The 22,962-nt window shown below is 35.9% G+C and overlaps 1 protein-coding gene across 5 annotated transcripts in view; it reads left to right on the forward strand.

The window, feature by feature from the left end:
- RBM26 (RNA binding motif protein 26) overlaps positions 1-22,962 on the forward strand; it is an 87,109-nt gene that overhangs the window by 15,834 nt on the left and 48,313 nt on the right. For 3 of the 5 annotated variants that reach the window (XM_090258940.1, XM_090258942.1, XM_090258939.1), the window contains exons 2-9: positions 11,617-11,735; positions 12,928-13,064; positions 16,272-16,363; positions 17,053-17,270; positions 18,903-19,163; positions 20,579-20,818; positions 21,265-21,405; positions 21,776-21,916. In XM_090258940.1, coding sequence (XP_090115066.1) covers positions 11,617-11,735; positions 12,928-13,064; positions 16,272-16,363; positions 17,053-17,270; positions 18,903-19,163; positions 20,579-20,818; positions 21,265-21,405; positions 21,776-21,916 — 1,349 coding nt within the window. Of the gene's footprint in view, positions 1-11,616; positions 11,736-12,927; positions 13,065-16,271; positions 16,364-17,052; positions 17,271-18,902; positions 19,164-20,578; positions 20,819-21,234; positions 21,406-21,760; positions 21,917-22,962 lie in introns of all 5 variants that reach the window. The other 2 variants (XM_090258937.1, XM_090258938.1) reach the window with 2 other exon arrangements.

A 22,962-nucleotide genomic window follows, 5' to 3' on the forward strand; every position in this document is an offset into this window, starting at 1 on the left:
AAAGGTTTAAGATTTGCTTTTGAATGTTCAAAAAAGGGGATTCTATGGGTCTCAAAAAAGACCTAGGGGAAAAACAATTTTTATTGCATACTTAATTAAAGTTCAGTTAACTAGAAGTTCCTGGAAATGAGAGGAGGGGAGGGAGTGCAATGATGGTGAAAGGTTAGCATTTTATTCCTAAAAATAACCCACTTTTTCAGACCATATGGCTCAGCGCCTTTGTTTTAAAAAGGAGAAAGCTGAAGCTTAGAGAAATAAAATGCTAACCCAGGATTATATAACTAATGAATAAAGTAAGATAACACCAGACTAGAAATCTGAAAACCCCTGGGTTTTTTGGAGGAAAGGCTGACAGTTTGGCTTAGAGGAATAGTAGATTTGAAAGGGAACAGTAGTTAAAACAGTAACCAGATTTTAACACCTGTTCTAAAGGAGGGAGGAGGGTTTTGGCATCTTGTAAGTTTAAAGTTTTATTGTATTTCATTCTCTAATCTGTTTTGTAACTAGATATGAAGCCACATATGAGTAGCGTAAGAGATGGCCTTTGCAAGGCAGAGCCCTTTCCCAGAGAACTCAGCTCTTTTTTAGTTGTGAACTGGAATGTAAAACATATACTAAATATAGGGTTTTGTTATAGGCTACCATATCAGCATTTCATCTGCATCCCACTTTTCTTTTAAGAGAGTCCTGTGGCATGATGCTATAACCACACCTATCTGCTCAGTTTGCCACTTGGGCTGTGCTCTTTGCACTCAATGGCGTAGAGTTTTACAATCTAATTATTAGGTCTTATCTTTGAGAAGATGAAGATTGACTCTGTTTTTGAATTAAACACCTAATATCTTTTAAATGTTTAAAAGAGTCGATCTCAGGTATGGTGTAAGGACTTCTGGGCCTTCCTGAGACTCTTTTCATATGTCGTAGGGTTTGTGAAGTCCCTGCTTTTTCAACTGTATATCTGTGTGAGCTCAGATTTCTTCATATATTTCACCCCAAACAGTGTGTCACAACAGTTGAATGTAAAAGCATATGTGAGAATCAATCTGTCTTCTAAGCCAGAAATTAAATGCGTTTGCAAAAAAAAGGAAAAGTTGTCACTTTTCTCAAAAAAATTCATATATATATATATATTTTTTTGGGGGGGAGTATAATTTTTTTAATTTAAAAAATAGAGTATTCAGTTTCAGGTGAGGTTATTGGTCATGGAACTCTGCCCATCCTTGCTCTGCAGTGGGGAAGATGAGTCATTTTTAAGGGCCAATATGGTGCAGGAAAGAGAAAGGCAGGCCCTTTTCTTGGGCTTCACTAGCTATCAGAATAATGTAAGCCTGTAACTGCTGTGGGCCATCTTTGTTGACACATGAAGAGGACCTGCCTAAAAATCAATTAAGGGGAAGCAGAATAGAAAGAAGAGGGGCTTGGTGCCATTATTTGAGCCCCTGGATTCAGCTATGCCTAAAGTTAGCCCCACCATTGGACTTTCCACTTACTTGTACCAATGAATGAATCCTTCTGTTTTATTGTCCCCGCTTCAAAGGGGGATAGTTATGTTAACTCATAATGGATTTATTGTTACTTTTAAAAAATCAATAGTTTTAAAATTTCCCAGTTTTAATTCTTAATATGGTAAATATTGATAGGTATAATTCTTTTAAATAAAAACTCCTTGGAGTTCTCTATAATTTTTAAAGTGTAAAGGGATCCTGAGACCAAAAAAGTTCTAGAACAAATTTCTCAAGGTAAGAAGGAATCACTGCTGTTTCTTGGGTTCAAAATATAGAGAAATAAAGGAGCTGAATGAAGAGTTTCCAGTGTTATAATTACATGTATTGTGATAAGCTTTTTTTTAGTGTTAAGTGGTTCGTATGATGCTCAAGTACTTGATATGCTTATTTTATGGTGGTGATTTTTGTGAAATTAGGTATAATTATTCTCAACGAGTAACCCTTGCTATAACTAATTGCTACATAAAAATAATCAGTTTTTGCCTCCTTATTTGTATTGAATGAAGTTGTACAATAAATTACAATGGTTGACTTTTTCAATGTATGTATTTGTTGCAATGGGAGGGAATTTTTTGTTTTCTTTTTTAAAATATTTATTTTTTATTATATTTTATTGATTGTGCTATTATAGTTGTCCTGATTTTTCCTCTTCTGCCTTTCTCTACCCAGTACCCGCCACTCCTTCAGACAATTCTAACACCGTTGTTCATGTCCATGGGTCATTCATGCAAGTCCTTTGGATATTCCATTTCCTATGCTGTACTTTACATTCCCATGGCTATTCTGTTAACTACTTATTTGTACTTCTTAATCCCCTCACCTCTTCATGCATTCTGTTACATGCTGCCCTCCCATCTGGCAACCATCAAAATGCTCTCCGTATCCATGATTCTGTCTCTGTTCTTCTTGTTTGCTTAGTTTGTTTTTTAGATTCAACTGTTGATAGATATGTATTTTTTTTTTGCCATTTTATTGTTCATAGTTTGATCTTCTTTTTCTTAAATAAGTCCCTTTAACATTTCTTATAATAATGGTTTGGTGATGATGAACTCCTTTAGTTTTTTCTTGTGTGGGGAGCTCTTTGTCTGCCCTTCAGTTCTAAATGATAGCTTTGCTGGGTAGCGCAATCTTGGCTGTAAGTCCCTGCTTTTCATGGCTGGATATTTCTTGCCAATCCCTTCTAGCCTGCAAAGTTTCTTTGGTTATCTCAGCTGACAGTCTTATGGGAACTCCCTTGTAGGTAACTAACAGCTTTTTCCTTGCCACATTTTAATTATGATGTGTTTTGGAGTGGGCCTCTTTGCATCCATCTTGTTTGGGACTCTGTGCTTCCTCAACTTGCATGTCTATTTCCTTCACCAAATTAGGGAAGTTTTCTTTCATTATTTTTTCAAATAGATTCCCAATTTCTTGCTCTTTCTCTTCTCCTTCTGGCACTCCTATGATGTTGGATTTCTTGAAGTTGTCCCAGGGGCTACTTATACTGTCATTGTTTGGGTTCTTTTTTCTTCTTCTGATTAGTTGCTTTTTGCTTCCTTATGTTCCAAATCATTGATTTGATTCTCAGCTTCATCTACTCTACAGTTGTTTCCCTGTAAATTCCTCTTTATTTCAATTAGTGTATCCTTTGTTTCTGACTGGATCTGTTTCACGTTGTTGAGGTCCTCAGTAAGTTCTCTGAGCATCCTTACAACAGTGTTTTGAACTCTGCATCTGATAGATTACTTATCTCCATTTCGTTTAGCTCTATTTTTGGAGTTTTCATCTGTTCTTTTATTTGGGCCATGTTTCTTAGCTCATTTTTTGGCAGCCTCCCTGTGTTTGTTTCTATGTATTAAGTAGAGCTGCTATGACTCCCTCTCTTGGTAGTGTGGTCTATGTAGTAGGTGTCCTGTGAGGTCCAGTGGCACAACCTCCCCTATCACCCAAGGTGGGTATTCGAGGTGTGCCCTTCATGTGGGCTGAGTACTTCCTCCTCTTGTAGTTGAACCTTGATTGCTGTTGGCAGATCAATGTGAGGGATTACCCAGGCCAGTCAGCTGCAAAGACTGGCTGTGACCACTGACCACCAACCTCTGCCCTTTGTGGAGGATGAGCTGTGCAGCAGCAGGTGTTCATGCTTTGACATGGTCTGTAGCTGTTCACAGGGTACGCAGGCTCTTTGGTTTCCTAGGTTGGGCAAGCCAAGGTCAGTCTCCACTGTGCTCTGCCTGGGCTGCCATCAGTTTGAGATGGCTGCTACTTGTTCTGGGCTTGGAGACTCTCAGGCAAAGCCAAGCTGTGAATCTAGACTGATTGCTGCTAGTGCCGTGCTTGGGGTCACTTAGCCAAAGGTATGGGAGGGCTTAGAAAAGGATTGATGGCCTCTGCTTGCCTTGATGCCAGACACTTCAGTTTCTCCCTGTATGCCTCTGGTGCCTTTCACGCTGCTACCCTAGTGCTGGAGCTCAGAGGGAGTGGGTCTGAATAAGTCCATGTATGGGTTCTTTAAGAGGAACTGCTTGAGACTCCAGCAGTTTCTTCTACCCCCTCAATCCCTGCTGATTTTTGCAGCCAGAAGTTATAGGGACTTACCTTCCTAGCACTTGAACCCTGGGCTGGGTGCCTGGTGTGGGGCTGGGACTCCTCGCTCTGGAGATATCCCTCCCAAATTTTGATCCACCACATGTAGGGACTAGCCCTGTTCTGCCTCTGTGCCCCTCTTTCCAGTCTGGATGGAGGTGGTTTCTTTTAATTGCATAGTTGTCAGACTTTCGTTCAACTCGATTTCTGATGGTTCTGAGGGATGTTCTCTATTTTAGTTGTAATTTTGATGTGGTTGTGCAAGGAGGTAAGCTGTGTTTACCTATGGCTAGAATTTGGATTTTTAGAAGAGTATTCTAAGTATAGGATAATGGAAGCATGGCTAATACAAATTAGATATTTTTCTTGAATGTAAAGTGAAAATTTGGTAGGAACAGATGTGGGTGTATATTCGTGTTCTCAAGTTACTGAGTTAACATATTTAAATTTTATTTTAAATTCTCGTTGCCACCTCCACCTCCTCCTTCTCCAGATTACTGAAAATGGAAGCCTGGGTTAAATGTTACTGTTACCTTTCACTGAATTTCTAAAGCCTCTAAGAAACTTGAGTAAAACAAGAGTTTTTGAACTATTGTGCTGGATGTTAGCTTTTTTCCACTTTACTGTCTTGTTACTATTCTGAAAATTCTAATTTAAAAAGTAAAAACAAATATGATGAGTGTGTTAGGAGTAATTATAACCTTTATATTAGTGCCGATTTGATTTATGTTATTTAAAGTATTAAGAAAATTCAGTTTTGGGGGGAGACTTCCTTATAACATTTGATATTTGCATTGCTTTGGCTTCTCCAGCTTACTTAGTGTGTCTTCCTTCCCTCTCCACAAATAAGAATTGGAAGCTAATGACCAACTTCGATGTCACCCCTGTGCTTCTCAAGGCCATTATTATGAGTTGTATTCTTAACACAATATATTCAGAGATTGATAAAATTTTGTATTTATGCCTTCAAAATCATTGGTTTGAATGACTTCATAGCCATCTGAACATTAAATTTGTCAAAGCTCATTGAAGCCATTAATTTTAAATCCTTACAGAAGTGAGAAATTAAAAATCCAAATGTTTACGAGTCAAGTGCTCCCTTTGCCCAGTCCCACTGGGCTCTTGTTCCTCATGTATGAAGTAAGCACCCATCTCAAGCCTTTTCTGTTGGGTACCTTGGCCTAGGTTGTCCCTTTTGCAGATAGCCAAATGCTTCCTTGCATTCCATTTTGATTCCCTGTTTAAATCCGATCCTTGTTTAAATATCTTTTCATCAGAGTCCTTCCCTGATGATCTTACCTAAGTTATTTGCATATTCATTTATTCCTTTTCCTCCCTGTTTTTCTTTATCCTTTCTTCCTTTCATTCCTCGTCTTCTATATTTTATCCCTTTACCTTGCATTGTTTTTCTTCAGACTACTTGTATACATGACAGTATTTTGTTTGTATGTATATATATGAATCAGAGAAGGAAAACTCTGATTCCAAAAAACCTCCGCTGCCTTGCGGCATACCTCTTCAGGGGAAAGGCTGGGGGAGTAAACCCCGACAGAAAATCCGGAGCCGGAGTCCCTAAGGCGGTTTGACGTTGTAGTCAACACCGGCAACTCCTGCGGCGCACCTGAACCCAAGCTGTATCGACTCCGTCTTTCCCTTGGATCCTTCAGCTGCGAAGAGAGGGGGGGTCTGCTGCATGGGCAACAGCAGACCCTCCATATCACCCTGCCCAGGCTCTGTAGCTTCAGCGTCATCGCAAGATGTCGATTCAACATGGGAGGAGACAGATACCATGTCACTCCCGAGTCGGACTGCACAGCCATTCTCGGCGGTGCAGATAGACTCTTAAGAAGCTACACCATCGTCTCTCGAGACGGACGGCTGCCGACGATATATATGAATTGTCCGTCTCCTCCCTACACCCCCAATGTAGTCTTTGAGGACAGGAACTTTTATTTTTTTTCCGAAGGTGTAGCCTCAGGATCTAGAACAATGCCTGACATAGTAGTTGCTTATTAAATATTTTTGGAAGATGAATGTTATATATAGAAGATAATAAATGATACATTTATTTTATCTCAGAACTTTATGAAGATGGAAAAAGGATCCCTGACAAAAGTGAACTATATTGATTTAGTGAGGTAGATTTGTACACACTCTTTCAGTATTCTGTCTCAGGTACTGTGTTAGGCCTAGAGGCTCCTATACACATGAGTTAAGAAATTCTGTTTTTGGGTTTTGATAAAACTGTCTTACATGCGTATTTTATCTATAATGTGTAATTAAAATGTTTTTATTGCTAATATTTATAGATCAGTAACTGAAAAGAATACTGTATTATCTTATATTTCATATATCTGCACAATATCCCATCAACAAAATTAAACCTAAGGATTATTCTCTTCGAAGTTTGTGAGGGATTTAGTATCCAATCCAGTGCTTATCTGCGGGGGGCTGCTCAGCCTATGCTTGATGGAGAACTTTCTCTCAGGCAGTTTTTTTCTGCTTTTGGAAGGCCTCTGATCATTTTAAAAAAGAGTCTATTTTAAGCCCAAATCTGTTGCTTTCACTTACTAGTTGTAACTATATTCCATGGAGGATACATTGAATAAATGTAATCCTTTCTTGTGATAGCCCTTCAGTTATTTGAAAACCTACAAAGTTCTCTCTGGCGTTTTAATTTTCTAGACTGAGGATCCCTAGTAAGCTATCTGATAACAACATCCATGTACCATTCTGGTCGTTTTCTAAGAATGTTTGAGTTTGTTTATATATTTACAAAAGTTGGCACCTAGAATTGAAATCAGTAGCACTCTGTATAGCATAGGAGAAGTGCACTATTTCCTCTCTAATTCTCAATTTTCTGTTTTATTGAATCTTTATTATTTAAGTTTTCTCTCAGCCAGTTCACACCTTATCTCATTTAACTTATCATACTTTTAACTAAAATACTTAGTTGCTCTACCTCCACCCCACCTTTCACAAAGTGCTACTGGTAGGTCCTGTCTCATGCCTTATTTTGTAGTTTCTGGTCTTCTTTGTGTTTTCCCCACCTCCTCGTACCCCTACTGTCCCCCGTGCCACACACACAAGGTAGTCACTGTGGTTAGAATCATGCTTTATTGGCAGATTGTGTTTTTGCTGGGCTAAGTACTTAGGGAATATGGAATTAGTGGGAATTCCACATGCTTCCTCAGATGGGAGTGAAGGCTGCCGCTCTGTCAGTGTCCTTTTTCCTCACATGTTTTCACAGTCTGATTTGTGTGTGTGTGTCTCTCTCTGTGATATGAAAGAAGATTTCAGCCTCAGTTTAATTTCATGTGTTGCCAGAATACTAGCAGTGTAGCAGAGGGTAAAGTCTAGCTCTGGCAAGGTATGTATCATTCAAATAACAAGCTTGTTATCAGTAGTAACTGGTGTGGTAAAGTGCCTAATGAACAATCAATGTTGCTTGCCATGGAGACAGTTTTTAAAAATAACTAACCCCTTACTATGTGAATATAATGTTCTTATTAGGTAATTTAGACATTTTTACATCACCGATTTTGCATAGCAGGTTATCATTGCTAGATGTTGATATGATGTAGCATTGGCATTTTTAATTAAGACAAATAAAAAGAGAACATACTTTTCTTTTCCCTGATCCATAACATTTTGTTATATTATTAAACTTCCATAGTTCAAATTTTTAGTTGAATTAATTGGGGTGACACTGGTTCACAAAGTTGTGCAGGTTTCAGGTGCGCAATTCTGCAGTGCATCATCTGTGCACTGTGTTGTGTGTTCACCACCCCAAGTCTTGTCTCTGTCTATAACCATTTATCTCCCCATACCCTCCTCCAGCAACCCTCCCCCCATCAACACCACAGCTGTTGTCAGTGTCAATGAGTTTTTTCTTTTGTTTTGCTCAATTCCTCCACTGCCCCAGACCCTTCCCGACAGCTGTCAGCTGGCTCTCTGTCTGTGAGACCGTCTCTATTTTGCTTGTTCATTAGATTCCACAGAATGAAATCATATGGTGCTTGTCTTTTCCAGACTGGCTTATTTCACTTAGTATAATGTTCTCCAGGTCTACCCATGATGTGACAAAGGTTAAGATTTCCCTTTTTTCTGGTCGAGTAGTATTTTATTGTGTAACTACCACAGCTTTTTAATCCACTCATCTAATGGGTATTTAGGCTGCATCCAAATCTTGGCTATTGTAAATAACACTGCCATGAACATAGGGGTTCATGTATTTTTTTTAATTAGTGTTTTGGGTTTCTTTGGGTACACTCCCAGAAGTGGGATCGATGAATCATAAGGCAGTTTCGTTTTTAATTTTGTGAGGTAACTCCATACTGCTTTCCACAGTGGCTGCACCAGTCTGCATTCCCACCAACAGTGCACTAGGGTTCCCCTTTCTCCACATCCTCGCCAGCACTTGTTTGTTGATTTATTGATGATGGCCATTCTGACAGGTGTGAGGGGATAATCTTATTGTGGTTTTAATATGCATTTCTCTGATGAATAGTGACCTTGAGCGTCTTTTCATATGTCTATTGGCCATCTGTATGCCTTCTTGGAGAAGTTCAAGTCCTTTGCCCATTTTTAATTGGATTGTTTGTTTTTTCAGTGTTGAGTTTTATAAGTTCTTTATAAATTTTGGATATTAACCCCTTATCAGATATATCATTGGCGAATGTTTTCCCATTCAGTGGGTTGTATTTTCAATTTGTTGATGGTTTCCTTTGCAGTGCAAAACTTTTTAGTTTAATGTTGCCCATTTGTTCTTTTCCCTGTTGTTTCCCTTGCCCAAGAGATGTGTGTATATAGAAAAAACACAGCTATGAGAAATGCCCAAGATTTTTATTGCCATATATGACCTTTATTATGTTGATGTATGTTCTCTCCACTTTCAATTTACTGACAGTGTTTATCATAAATGGGTGCTGGATTTTATCAAATGCTTTTTCTGTATCTGTTGATATGATCATGTGTTTTTTATCCTTCATTTTATTTATGTGGTGTATCACATTTATTGATTTGTGGATATAGTACCAACCTTGCACCCTTGGAATAAATCCTACTTTATCATGGTGTATGCTCTTTTTTTAAAAAATAAATATTTTATTTACTTATTTTTTTAGAGTGTGGGGAAGGGAGGGAGAAAAAGAGGGAGAGAAACATCTATGCATGTGAGAATCATTGATGGGTTGCCTCTTTGCATGTGCCCATTCTAGAGACTGAACCTGCAGCCCAGGCATGTGCTCTCACTGGGAATTGAACAGGCAACGTTTCACTTTGTGGACTGATGCCCAACTAACTGAGCTACGCCAGTCAGGGCGGTGTCTGACCTTTTAAATGCATTGCTGGATTCAGTTTGCTAATACATATTTGGGGATTTTAGTAGCATCTATGTTTATCAGGGATATTGGCATATAATTTTTTTTCTTTTTAGTGTCTTTATGTGATTTTGGAATTAGGATAATGCCTGCCTTGTAAAATGAGCTTGGGAGTGTTCCCTTTTCTTGGATTTTTTGGAATAGGTGAAATGTTTGGTAAAAATTTACCTGCGAAGCCATTTGGTCCAGGACTTTTGTTTGTTGAGAGTTTTTTGATTACTGCTTCAATTTCACTAGTTGTATTCTATTTATTCAGATTGTCTGATTCTTCCTGTTTCAGTTTTGAAAGAGTGTTTCTAGGAATTTATCCATTTTCTCCAGATTGTCCAATTTGTTGACATAAGTTCGTAATATTTTCTTGCAATTATTTGTATTTCTTTGAAGTCAGTTTTTCATTATTATTTTTTACTAGGCTGTAATTTGCACGTATATACCTTTTTGTTTTCAAAATATTGAAATACAAATAAAATAATTTCTTACAGGACTTAAGAAAAATTGCCCATTATATGTAGATTTACATATGAATATTTTGCTGTTAAATGTGAAACTATAAATCTTCTAGTATATAATTTGTAGTCTAGCAAATTTTAAAAAGTAGTCTGCCTTTTAGACTATCTCAGGCACTTAAATTTTTTATGTATGGTAGTTGATTTATTATGGTTGTGACTTTTATTGGTTCTTGATTTTTTTTTAAATTGCTTCCTATAGAAGTTGTTGAGTAAGGATTGTTTGGGGATTCCGTCTTGCTGTTGTTTGTTGTTGTTGCTGTCTTGCTGTTTTATAAAACTTAGTCTGTAGACCATAATAATTGTAAAAATCACGTCTTCCTTTTGATTTTTAGCTGCTAACATTGTAATCCACTTTTATAGTGTTCTGTTTAAAAACTAATGTGGAATGGAATAGATTTGGGTTTTAATTTAGAGAAATGTAAAGTGACAGTTACATTATTAGAAAAGCCGTTTTTAAATTGAAAATTCACAACAATTAAACCAATCTTGAATCAAATTACAGCATTTGGACTTAATGTAGAGACTCTGAATTTGTTATTAATAGCAATTGCAATAAAACTTTATAACACAGAGACAGTATTATATATCACAGTGATTTCCAGCAAACTGAAGTATATTTAGCTTGATGTCTAGTTAGGTTAATGTTTAGTTGATTGTGTTTATTCAAGTTACCTATGTGCATGAGTATTGTTTTGTGGCTTTTCATATAATAATGTCAGGTACAAGTATTATCTATAGATACATCATAAGGTTATTGTACCATTTATTCATGCTTATTGCATCATAGGTCTAAGTATTTCCATGCTTATTATAAATATATATGAAAATATTAATTTACCATAAACTGTTTTGTCTGTATTTTGTTTTAAATTGTTGGTATGAGTAAGTATATTGAAGTAAATTACGAAGAAAAAGATTTTAAAAATCTCTCATGTACCACTGAAATGGATTTTTTTCTTGCTTCTTGTTGAGCTTATAGGTCACTTCAAGTATTTGCAAATAAATAGTAGTAGATCTGTGAGAGAAGGTGTCTTATGATAACTAACAGATTATTGTGAAAACTAACTTAGCGCAGACATTTATCGTCTCGTGACATTCATCATTCCTGTGTATGAGGAAGTAAGGAACAGGCAGCATAGCTCATTGTTTCCTTACTGATGTGGACGCCACCGTTAAAAACCTAAATTTTTATGTCCATTGGGTCTAGTTCTAGACTTTCTTTTCTGTTGTTAAAGTAATATATTCAGTGGTATATTTTTAAGATTTTTTTATTACTCCCTTTTTCAGTATTTTTCTGGCTATTTATCTACTTTGGAGGGGAAAAAGCCTTTTGGTATTTTTGTCATAACACACCAATTATATTAGTTTTTGATGTTTTCAAATTGTCTTTATTATAATTTCCGTTTTTAATAGTAATACAGCCTACTGAGTTTTTAATATATATTTGGAAGGATACTGAATGATAACTGCACGTATCATGTAAAGTATATGAATATGAAGGAGAATTTACATTTCTTAATTGCCTTCCACAAGCTAGGTGCTTTTTACATATATTAACTCATATAACTGCTTTTTATGTTAAGTCAATTTGTAACAGGAATTTGTAGAGTGGGCAATTATTTACGGCTAAATTTTTTTCAAACTGCTTTTTTTCTTTAGCTGTGATGCAGATCCATCAGCCCTAGCAAAATATGTTCTTGCTTTGGTAAAAAAAGACAAAAGTGAAAAAGAGTTAAAGGCATTATGCATTGATCAACTGGACGTATTTCTTCAAAAAGGTAAGATCTTTGTTTTAAAAATACTACTTTATTTTAATGTTATTTAATATAAGATTTTCTAGCTCTTCCTGAAAGCAGCCTGAGGTGACCTCTGAAAATGGTTCGCTATTCACTTGCAGAAAATCTCACAAAATCATGCAAATCAGGAGGTTCAGATTTTCGAGTTCACTGTAAGAGCACTTGTGAAACTGCTCAGGCCATCAAAGGTGTGCATATCAAAAAGCCACCAAACACCTGAACGATGTCACTCTATAGAAACAATGTTGCCCCATTTCATCATTATATTGGTGGAATTGGTAGGTGTGCCCAGGCCAGACAGTTGGGCTGGACATAGGATAGGTGGCCCAAAAAGAGTGCTGAATTTTTGCTGCACATGCTTAGAAATAGAGTTATGGGTTTGGATGTAGATTTTCTGGTCATTGAGCACATCCAGAAGAAACAAAGCTCTCAAAATGTGGTGCAGAACGTACAGAGCTCACGGGCGGATTAGTCCATCTGTGAGCTCCCCCTGCCATACCTAGATGATCCTACTGAAAAGAGCAGGTTGTTCCTAAACCAGAAGAGGAGGTTTCACAGACGAAAAAGATATCTGAGAAGAAACTGAAGAAACAAAAATTATGGCCCAGGAGTAAATTCATCATAAAATAAATAGTAATAGAAGTTAAAAATAAATTATCCACAGTTATTAAAGGAACTTAGTAAGAGACAGGCTCTAATTGTAATGAAGTTGAACAAACAGTATTATTGCTGATTATATCCATATATTACCGTTAATTATATCCATTGCTTATTTATAAAGAAGCCTTTTCTTTCATTACCATTCTTATGCTCTTTTTTAAAACCATGATATATTTTCTTTAAAGATTAAGAAAGTGACTGAGTGCTTGTTTATTTAAAGATACTACTCCTTAGAAAACTACTTTGAATGTTGTCTAGCACAGTGGTTTTTCACTAGCCAGCCTCTAGAGGATGGTAATCTTTGTATTTGTGCATGGAAATTAGTCATGGCTGGAAGTGACTGGCCCAGAAGCTCTGGCCATTCCTTCCTCCATCACCCTGAAAATTGAACGGATCAGTGTTACTGTGGGACTAGTGCTGTGGCACACTGGTTAAGAAGCTTTTAAGTGGAGAATAATGTCTTAGCAAATGTCTTTTAATATGTGGGCTTTTTGTTTACTTGTTTTATTTTTAGAGACACAGATATTTGTGGAAAAACTTTTTGATGCTGTGAATACAAAGAGTTATCTACCTCCTCCAGAGCAGCCATCATCGGGAAGCATAAAGGTGGAATTTTTTCAGCACCCAGAAAAAGATATAAAAAAAGAAGAGGTAAGGATTTGTGTTAAACCTTTTGTTTTCTTTAAAAACATATAAAGGATAATTAAACTGAGTTGTATTTTTTTGTATCTGTGTCAGGAGTGTTTAAGACCATCCCCACGTTCAGTGATTTCGCTAGGAGCACTCGCAGGACTCAGCATATATTCATTCTCATGGTTATGATTTCTTTTTTAAAATTTATTACTGTTTTTTAATTTTTTTATTGCATTTTAGAGAGAGAGGAAGGAGAGGTGGGGGAAAAGAGGGAGGGTGGGGGGAGAGGAAGAGAGAGAGAAACATTGATCTGTTTTCCACCCATTTATACATTCATTGGTTGTTGATTCTTATATATGTCCTGACCAAGGGTCAAACTCACAACCTTGGTGTATCTGGACAATGCTCTAACCAACTGAGCTACCTGGCTAGGGCCACAGTTATGATTTCTTACAGTGAAAGGATACAAAGCAAAATCAGCAAAGGGAAAAAAGTATGTGGTGCAAAGTCTGAGGGAAACAGGTGCAAGCTTCCATTGTCTCCCAGTGGAGTCACACAGATGTGCTTAAGGAACAGTGACAATATGTGTGAACCATGGAAGCTCAGTGCCCAGTGTTTTTATTTAGGTCTGGCCACATAGGTACTTTCTGCCTACTATGTTCTAGGTTCCCATGAGGAAAGCAAGTGTTCACCATAACCATACTGTGTGCACAAAGAGTACAGACATAAGTGAGCTATTATTATCAGGGAATGCCGGGAACCCTCCCTCCAGAAATAAAAGTTCGCAGGCGTCAGCTAAGGATCTGCCTTGCAAGCAGGCCTTTCTGCACAGTGTCTTATAGCTATGGACTCTTATGATATGTGTTCTATGAAAATATTTGATGGGCAATAGATCTGTTTGCTTCTGTTCCACAGGCATTTTGTAGGGAGCTATTTTTAAGGTAGTCAAATAAAACGACCTTTACAGGACCTTTACAGGTTTTGAAGTTTTTATCTTTTATACAAGATTACCCCTTTTTGTTTAATAATCATATAGTAATTCGATTTCTTCAGTTTGTCATTTAAAGATTGTAATTCCAGAAAAAAAACTAACAGTTAAAGTGTAATATTTCTGCAGTTAGCCTAGCTATAGTCAAACAAATCTTGGTTAAAAGTTTGACTTTACCAGTCACTGCTTTGTGACCTTGAAAACATTAGTTTTTCAAGCCTTAGTTTACTCAGCTGTGAAATGGAAATATTATAGGGTTGTTGTGAGGAAGAGTTAAATAATGTCTACAAAGTACCTGATGTAGTATGTGGCACATAGTAGGTTTCTCAGTAAATGGTAATTGCTATTAGTATTGAGAGAATATTGTGTTGTGAAAAATGTGGTTCTGACCTCTGGTGTGTTTACCCCTCATAAATATTTTTTCCCCCAGATTATAACTAATATGTGTTTATTATGCAATAATATATGTATATGTACATAGTTACACAGACACACACAAATACAATACCCCCATTACTTGTCTCTGCAGGGGGAAAACCAGACATAATTTTATAACTGCTTATTTCATACCAAACAGTATAGGGATTCTGTTAGTAAGGAAGAAAGAAATAGTGGATATTGTGTTGGCAACCACCTGTGCTATATGGAGATATACAATAATTTAAGTTTTGCCCACTGATGGAAGTTTAGGTTGGTTACTGATTTTTTCTATTACAAAGTATATTTTAATTCTTATCTTTTTTTTTTTTTCTTTTTCTTTTTAGGTAGTGAGAGGAAGGGAGAGAGAGAAAAACATTGATATGTTGATCCACTTATTTATGTATTCATTGGTTGATTCTTGTATGTGCCCTGACTGGGAACTGAACCCTCAACCTTGGCATATCAGGACAATGCTTTAAGCAACTGAACTACCTGGCCAGGGCAATTTCTTAAAAAATCTTTAGTAAATCATGGGCTTTTGGTTTGAGAAGCAGTAAGAAGTCTTTCCCCCAAACCAGTTAGTGGCAAAGCCTTAGTTTTACATCTATTTATGTAATGATATTTTAGCACAGTTTTTTTAACCAGTTGTTAAGGCTGTTTATCCCTGATCTTTCAGAACTGTCAAAGTGTCAGATTGCAATCTGGATTAAAAATACTGTGGGTGTTGTAAAAGTTCCCACTTGAACACATACTGTGGAATATGATAATATGTCAGCATAAATTACTTTTGAGTGTGCTTTGAAGCAAATATGAAAAAGTGCCTAAGGAGGGTTTTATTTGTATCCAGTATTTTTTGATGGGGGAAGGTTGATGTGGGTAACGAGAGAACAAAAGTATTTACAAGAAAATAAGGCAAACTCTTAAAATAAGGCTTTTAAAGCAGTATCAGAGTTTGGTCTGTTGATAGGATTTCTATTTTAATTTATCATCCGGTGTGGGACACTTGGTAGTGAGACACTTGTACCTCTAGGGATGCTGGAACAACTGGCGTAAATTGAAACATGTGCACATTACCTGTAGATAACCTACATCAGAGTATCTTAGGGTTCTTATTAAAAATGCAAATCTTGGGCCCTATCACATTTCTGGAAGCCACATGTTCAATATTTCCTGATTTTGTTTATCCTCTAAATTCTTTTCTAGTAACACCTATTAATGTCTTATGGAAACAGTGTTCTGGACAGTACAGCATGGAAAATTCTGGTCTTGACAAAGTAGCACTGAACAAGGGAATGTTTTTCAAGGTTGCTATCTGCTAATTATTTAATGCAAATGGAAGTCTTATATAGGAAGAACAGATATATAGCTGCCACACTAACACGAGAAACTGCAGAACTGTTGTATCTTACTTATTGTTTTCTCAAGTGTTCTCTTTTTTTATTACTTGGTTAGTGCTAATGCATTCTCTTATATTCCCTAATTTGTGGACTTTTGAAAGAAGGAATAAAGTTGGGTTTTCACTAATAATGTTAAAATGGGGACACTTTGCTTAAGATGTTTCTCACCACTAAATGTTACCTACAAGAAGCATTTATGAGTTTCTTTAGTTATTTTAACTTTCAGCATGCCTGTCTTGTGTGGTTAAACTAAATGACCGTAGTTAGAAGAGAAATTTGTTTGTTTGGATGCTTTTAGAGGATGACAATTTTGCTTTTATATTTTAATATCAGTTAAGTCATTGAAATAATAAGATGACAAGGAATAATTGTTGCTTAAGTTCTACAACTTTTTTTTTTTTTTTTTTTTTGGTATACCAGATCATTATAAAGGAGGAAGAGCGAGAGAAGAAGTTTTCCAGAAGGCTAAATCACAGTCCTCCCCAGTCAAGCTCCCGATACAGAGAAAACAGGTGATTAATTCACTGAACCGTGTCTGGAGATTAGACATTGGTTATCTTTTATACAGATGTTTAGACTTGATTATCTTTTAACAGGGGCAAGTAATGTCTATTCTTTTATTAGTCTAAGAAAGCATAACTCAGTATTTTTCTACCAAGAATATGTAGTTAAGATTTGAAGGTCCTGGAAGTGATTAGAACAGTTTGGCATTTAATAGTTACTGTTATTACTTTTTTTAATTATAATTTTTATACTTCAAATTCCAGTGAAATCTTAATGAGACTTCTTTTTTTTGCCTGAAGTTTCCCTTTAATATGAATATGTTATTATTATTTTTTGTTAGGGCTTCAAAGGCATTTAGAATGCAGTGCATGTGATACATGCCTATGAGAAAAGGCGTAAGTGTGCATATGTACAACTATATGTTTACAGGACAACATGTACTATAAGACATATATATAAATGCCTTTATGTATAAGATTAAAGATTAAGACTGAGTTTTTCCTTTAAAGGAGTTTTAGAGTATTTAAGCAGATCATGTTTAGTTTTTTTAGTTGTTTGAGTTTTCTGTGTTTGTATTCTGATGGTGTGATAAAGAATCATGATGTTACAAGAATTAAATTACTTCTGCATTTAATTAGAGTTTTTACCTGTGTCTACTAAAAATTATTTACATAAAATTGATCATGTGTTTTTTTAGAAGTCGTGATGAGAGGAAAAAAGATGATCGTTCTCGCAAAAGAGATTATGATCGAAACCCTCCTCGAAGAGATTCGTACAGAGACCGGTACAACAGAAGACGAGGGCGAAGTCGCAGTTACAGCAGGAGTCGGAGTCGAAGTTGGAGTAAAGAGAGGCTTCGTGACAGAGACAGGGATAGAAGCAGGACTCGAAGCCGAAGCAGAACACGAAGCAGAGGTAGGTCATATATGTGTATATTTTGGTTGGAATTTTTTTATTCTGAAAATACTTCTTACTTTAGGGTCTTAAAAATTGTTTTAATTTCATCAGCGTTGTCACAATTTTTTCTGTTTTGATTTGGCCCGAGTGAATTCTTTTAAAAATTTTCTTTAAAATTTTATTTTATGCAAATTAAAAGCACGATGAATTACCACTGCACATCCATCAGAATGACTAATATTAAAAAGACTGACTTTATTCAGTATTGGTAAGGATCAAGACAGACTGGAACTCTTTGGAAAACACTTTGACAATATATTAAAAATGTTAAACCTACACCTACCAAATGATCCAACCATTCCACTCCAAGGTATTTACCAAAGAGAAATGAAAGTATATTTCCACACAAAGACTTGTATACAAATGATCATGGCAGCTTTATTTCTAATAGCCCAAAATTAGAAACAAACTAAATGTCCATCAACAAGTGAATGGATAAACAATATTGATACAACAACATGGACAGGAATCTCAAAATAATTATGCTGAGTGAAAGAAGTCAGACAGAAAAGAATATATATGTATAGAACTTTAGAAAATACAAACTAATCTATTATGGCAGAAAACAGTGGTTGCCTGAGATAGTTTAAAGGAGGGATGGATTATCAAGATGCGCAATGATGCTTTTGGGCGTCTTGAGTATGTATATAGTATGTACATTATTTTGATTGTGGTGTTTGGTTTCACAGGTGTATACATAGATCAGAATTCATTAAATTGTATACTTTAAATGTTTTCAGTAAATTACATATCAGTTATACTTCAGAACTATGAAAACAGGTAAAAGGTTTTATTTTGGATGTGTGTATTTGCAAGACCATGTCATTTCCAACATGTATCATCTCCTTGCAATGTTTATTATTGAAAGGAAGATACTATAGCAGATAAAACAACAAACAACTTTGAGTAAAACACCTTTACTCAAGCTTAGATTTTAGCTACCCTTAAAATCTTAATTGTGTAGCCATTTTTAATTTAGGAAATACTTTTATAGTCTTAGCATAAGCCTTATACTTCACTATTATTATTCTTTTCGAGTTTTCCCCTTGTGATCTATGTGTACTGGGCCTCTCTGCACATTGCTTCACTTAACAAATCTCCTTAATAACTTTTCTCTTTGGTTAGGACCGTATATAGGCCAGTTAATTTCTTTGCTCATGTTTAATACGAACTCCTTTTTCTTCATCTGCTCATCCAGTCACATCGTCAAATCATGTTCACTTTAAAAAGGCATGCTGGTATCTTTACATGGTTGACAATGAAATGTTCATTGCAGAAAAAATAACCCTACTTTTACTTATTGTATATTTTCTTTGGTAGGCTGAAGTTATGCATATTATGATTGCAGTGAAGAAAATCTTAAAGTCTTTTCTGTAAACAGCAGCTTTATGTGTGGTTTTATAGTTTAGGTCATATCGAAAAGAAAAATAGCTTATTTTGGTACATGGTGTATTCATTGTTAGTTTTTAAAAGAAAAGGAGGGTTGTATACAATTTGGACATATTCTAGGTTTATCAAAAAATATTAGTTTTTCTTAGATCACGGGCTTTTTTAAATATAATTTTATAGGTCTTCTATATTTTGTTGCAGAAAGGGATCTGGTAAAACCTAAGTATGACCTGGATAGAACAGATCCACTGGAAAACAATTATACTCCAGTTTCTTCGGTACCTAATATTTCATCTGGTCACTACCCTGTACCTACTTTGAGCAGCACGATAACAGTAATTGCTCCTACACATCATGGTAATAACACAACTGAAAGTTGGTCTGAATTTCATGAAGACCAAGTGGACCATAACTCATATGTCAGACCACCAATGCCAAAGAAACGGTGTAGAGACTATGATGGTAAGTCTTTGAACTGTTTCATGAAGTATTGAATTAATATTTCCAGCTGACTAAATTCTGTAAGTTTAGGTTGCTCATAGTTATTCAAAGACTTAATCTTTTGGAAATGATGGGAAAATAATCACAAGCACCCATAAATTCCTCCGTATAATTGAAAACTTTATTAGTTACCACTGACTATTGAATATTAATTTAAAGATATTGCTTATTTGCATGTAAGTCTTAATATATTTTTGGAATGTAGCAGACAAGAACAATATCTACAGTTATTTATGAAGGAATCTGCTACTGAAACTTCTTTAAAAATGAATGGTTATTGGCATATAAACAGAACTTAGAAATGTGATAATGCCAATTTAAGAATTTTATAAATGAAGACTCTTAAGGTTTTATTGTGAAAGTTTTATAAATTATATGAAAGCTGTAGTTGCAATATTCTTAAAGTTTTAACTGAGATTTAAGTATAGGAAGTGTTTCTAATGACAGATATACAAGGTCTGCCCAGAAGGTATCCAGCCATGCAATATGAAAAATAGAGACATTTATTGAAAAAGATACAAGATGTAAGAAACTACATAGGACAAGACACCTCATTCCTCTTCAAAGTAGTCACCTTGGGACCTCACACAGTTCTCCCAGTCACCATTAGCTGCCCCATCATATTTTCCTGAATCTCATTGACAGTCTGAAATCTCTTCCGTTTCAAAGGTGGTTTACCTTTGGGAAAAGCCAGAAGTTTCAGGGAGCCAAATCTGGGCTGTAGGGGTACTGAGTCACCTGGGTGATTTGATATTTTGCCAAAAAACTCTGCACTAGACATGATGTATGAGCAGGCGTGTTGTTGTGATGAGGTTGCCAATCACTCGTTACCCATAGGTGCAGCCATTTGAATCATCTGAATAGTTTCTGTTCAAGCTTAATGTAAAATCTGATGCAGATTCATTGCTCTACTCAGTCATTTTGAATGCGACAGCCACAAAGTACACATGCTCCCTCAACGATGTCTACTGCCTCCCTGACTAGTACAGTGAAGTCATCATTGTTCACACATGCTCATTTCAGTCCACTCTTCTTTGCTGCCAGGTTACATCAAAGTCATGCAAACCGTTCTTGTTATATTAACAATGGCTGGGCTTTTTCTGGACAGGCCTCATATATATAAGTGTTATACCATCTTGCTAGTTAGGAATACTCACTTGAATTTGTTGATATATTTTTTAGTGAATGTGTTAGCTATATTTTTACTTGGTAAGTATTTGTAAATTACTGGAATTAGTAGTTAACTCTTGTGATATGATTGATTACAGTTGTTCATTATTTTAAAATATTTCTGTTTTTAAATATCTTACATTTGTTACCTCAGAGAAAATTTATATGACCAGGACTTACCATATTTTTATTTCATTTTTTCACAGAAAAGGGTTTCTGTATGAGAGGAGACATGTGCCCTTTTGATCATGGAAGTGACCCGGTAGTTGTAGAAGATGTGAATCTTCCTGGTATGCTGCCTTTCCCAGCACAGCCTCCTGTTGTGGAAGGGCCACCTCCTCCTGGACTTCCCCCACCTCCACCAATTCTTACACCCCCACCTGTGAATTTGAGACCCCCAGTACCACCACCAGGCCCATTACCACCCAGTCTGCCACCTGTCACAGGTAAGTAAATATGTTTATTTGCCTGTACTTACTATATGTCCATTCATAGCCTTTTAAAAAAGTTAATAGCTTGATGCTTGGTTTTATTAAAAGTACCTAAAGTAATTTTATAGATACTAGAAATAAAGAGCAAGATATTCCAATTTAGAATATATGACTACTTTGCTTGGTTATGCCAAATCTATAGATGACTATGATTCGGAGTGGCTCTAAATTATACACATCCCTGATAAACCTCAGCTGCCTGTAATCCTTTATAGCTTAAGAGAAACCTGTTTTGGAAAACATTAAAGGATATTTTACCCTAGAAAATTAATATAGTTGTAAGAGCTTGGTGTTTGTAGATATTATAGTTTGATGAATGAGACTGTTGTGTTTGGATATACAAGTAACTTATTTTATTTGTTTGCTTTCAGATGATATTTCTTATTCTTTGGTTTTGACAGGACCACCACCTCCACTTCCTCCTTTGCAGCCATCTGGCATGGATGCTCCCCCAAACTCTGCAACCAGTTCTGTTCCTGCTGTAGTAACAACTGGCATTCATCACCAGCCTCCTCCTGCTCCACCCTCTCTTTTCACTGCAGGTGCAGTTTTGGCTTTCTCTATATTCATGATGTAATAGTTTTAGAGCATAGTTTATTTGAGGAATTGTAAAATGTTTAGAGTGAATTGCTGTAGTAGGCCTTTTTCTCACTGAAATGATATAGAATGAAAATGTAGATATGGTGAATGTACATTAAATATAAATCCTCAGTTATGATTTGTTTCAAAAAAGCTAAATTACATTTTTTAAATAACATTTTTATTTTATAAAACAAATTTCCTTTTTAAAACATTTGAAATATGTTAGCTTTGTATTAGTAATATGTAGTTTCCTTACTCTGTTATCAATACAGAGAAATCATGAAGTGAAGTTTTATAATTGTTTTTTAATTACAGTTTTTGTATTACCAGATACATATGACACAGATGGCTATAATCCTGAGGCCCCGAGCATAACAAACACTTCCAGACCTATGTATAGACACAGAGTGCATGCACAGAGGCCCAACTTGATAGGACTGACATCAGGAGATATGGATTTGCCACCTAGAGGTACTATGGTTAATCTCTTAAAATAATTTTCATATCATGATTGACAAAACAGTTACAAAGACCAAAAGGTCCTTTATTTATAGGGGTTGAGTAAAAGATGGTGTTTATGTTTGTTTCTTGAATCCTTTGGTCTTCCATGAGAGAGAAGGTAATGTGGTATTTCCAAGGGAAAGGGAATTTTACAAAAGAACGTATTTTCTAAGGTAGGTTTTGTTGAGTATTTTTTATCATTTGCAGTCTTAATAGGTTCATTTAAACTCTTGAGAGTAATGTTTTAATTCCTGAAGATAGTCTTTCATAGTTTATAATGAAGTTAGCTCTACAAACTTGTACTTCATATGTATTTTACTTTTGTTTACTTTTGCTGTTAGAATTTGAAATTGGTTTGCTTATAATATTTTAAGCAGATGGAATTATGTTTTAGGAAGTGAGTGATTGGCTTTGGTTGGAGCATTGTCCTGTACACCAAAAGGTTGCAGGTTTGATTCCTGGTTAGGGCACATGCCTAGGTGGCAGGATTGATCTCCCTGGTTGGGGTGCATCCAGGAGGCAACCGATCAATGTTTCTTTCTCTCTCTTTGTCTCTCACTCTGTCTCTCACTATGTCTCTGTCTCTGTCTCCTTTCTCTCCCTAAAGTCCGAACATATCCTTGGGTGAGGATTTACTTTTTTTTTTTCTCAGAGGAGACAGACTTTTTGATAACATTTCCAAATAGGAAAGATAGCACTTAGACTGAGACAGTCACAAGCTGAGGCAGCAAAACAGCTGTCCTAGAGATGCAAATGGATATGAAAATTAAGAGGAGGGGGAGAGTTTACATTAATTTGAAAGATGGAGCAGTTGCTATAGATAATATTTGCTATAGATAAGTGATGGATTCTTAGGCATATTAGAAATACTATGTAAGCCAATAAAAATGTCCTTTTTCCTATTTCAACTAATTTTTAAATCCCATTTTCTTTCCAGTTTTTCCTTGTTCCTTGATTTTTTTTTTCTAGTTAAAAAAAAAATCATTAAAAAAAATCATGCCTTGTCAATCATGACT

The sequence above is a fragment of the Furipterus horrens genome, unplaced genomic scaffold (genome assembly GCF_987537825.1).
Source record: "Furipterus horrens unplaced genomic scaffold, mFurHor1.1.pri manual_scaffold_12, whole genome shotgun sequence".
Taxonomy (NCBI): Eukaryota; Metazoa; Chordata; class Mammalia; order Chiroptera; family Furipteridae; genus Furipterus; species Furipterus horrens.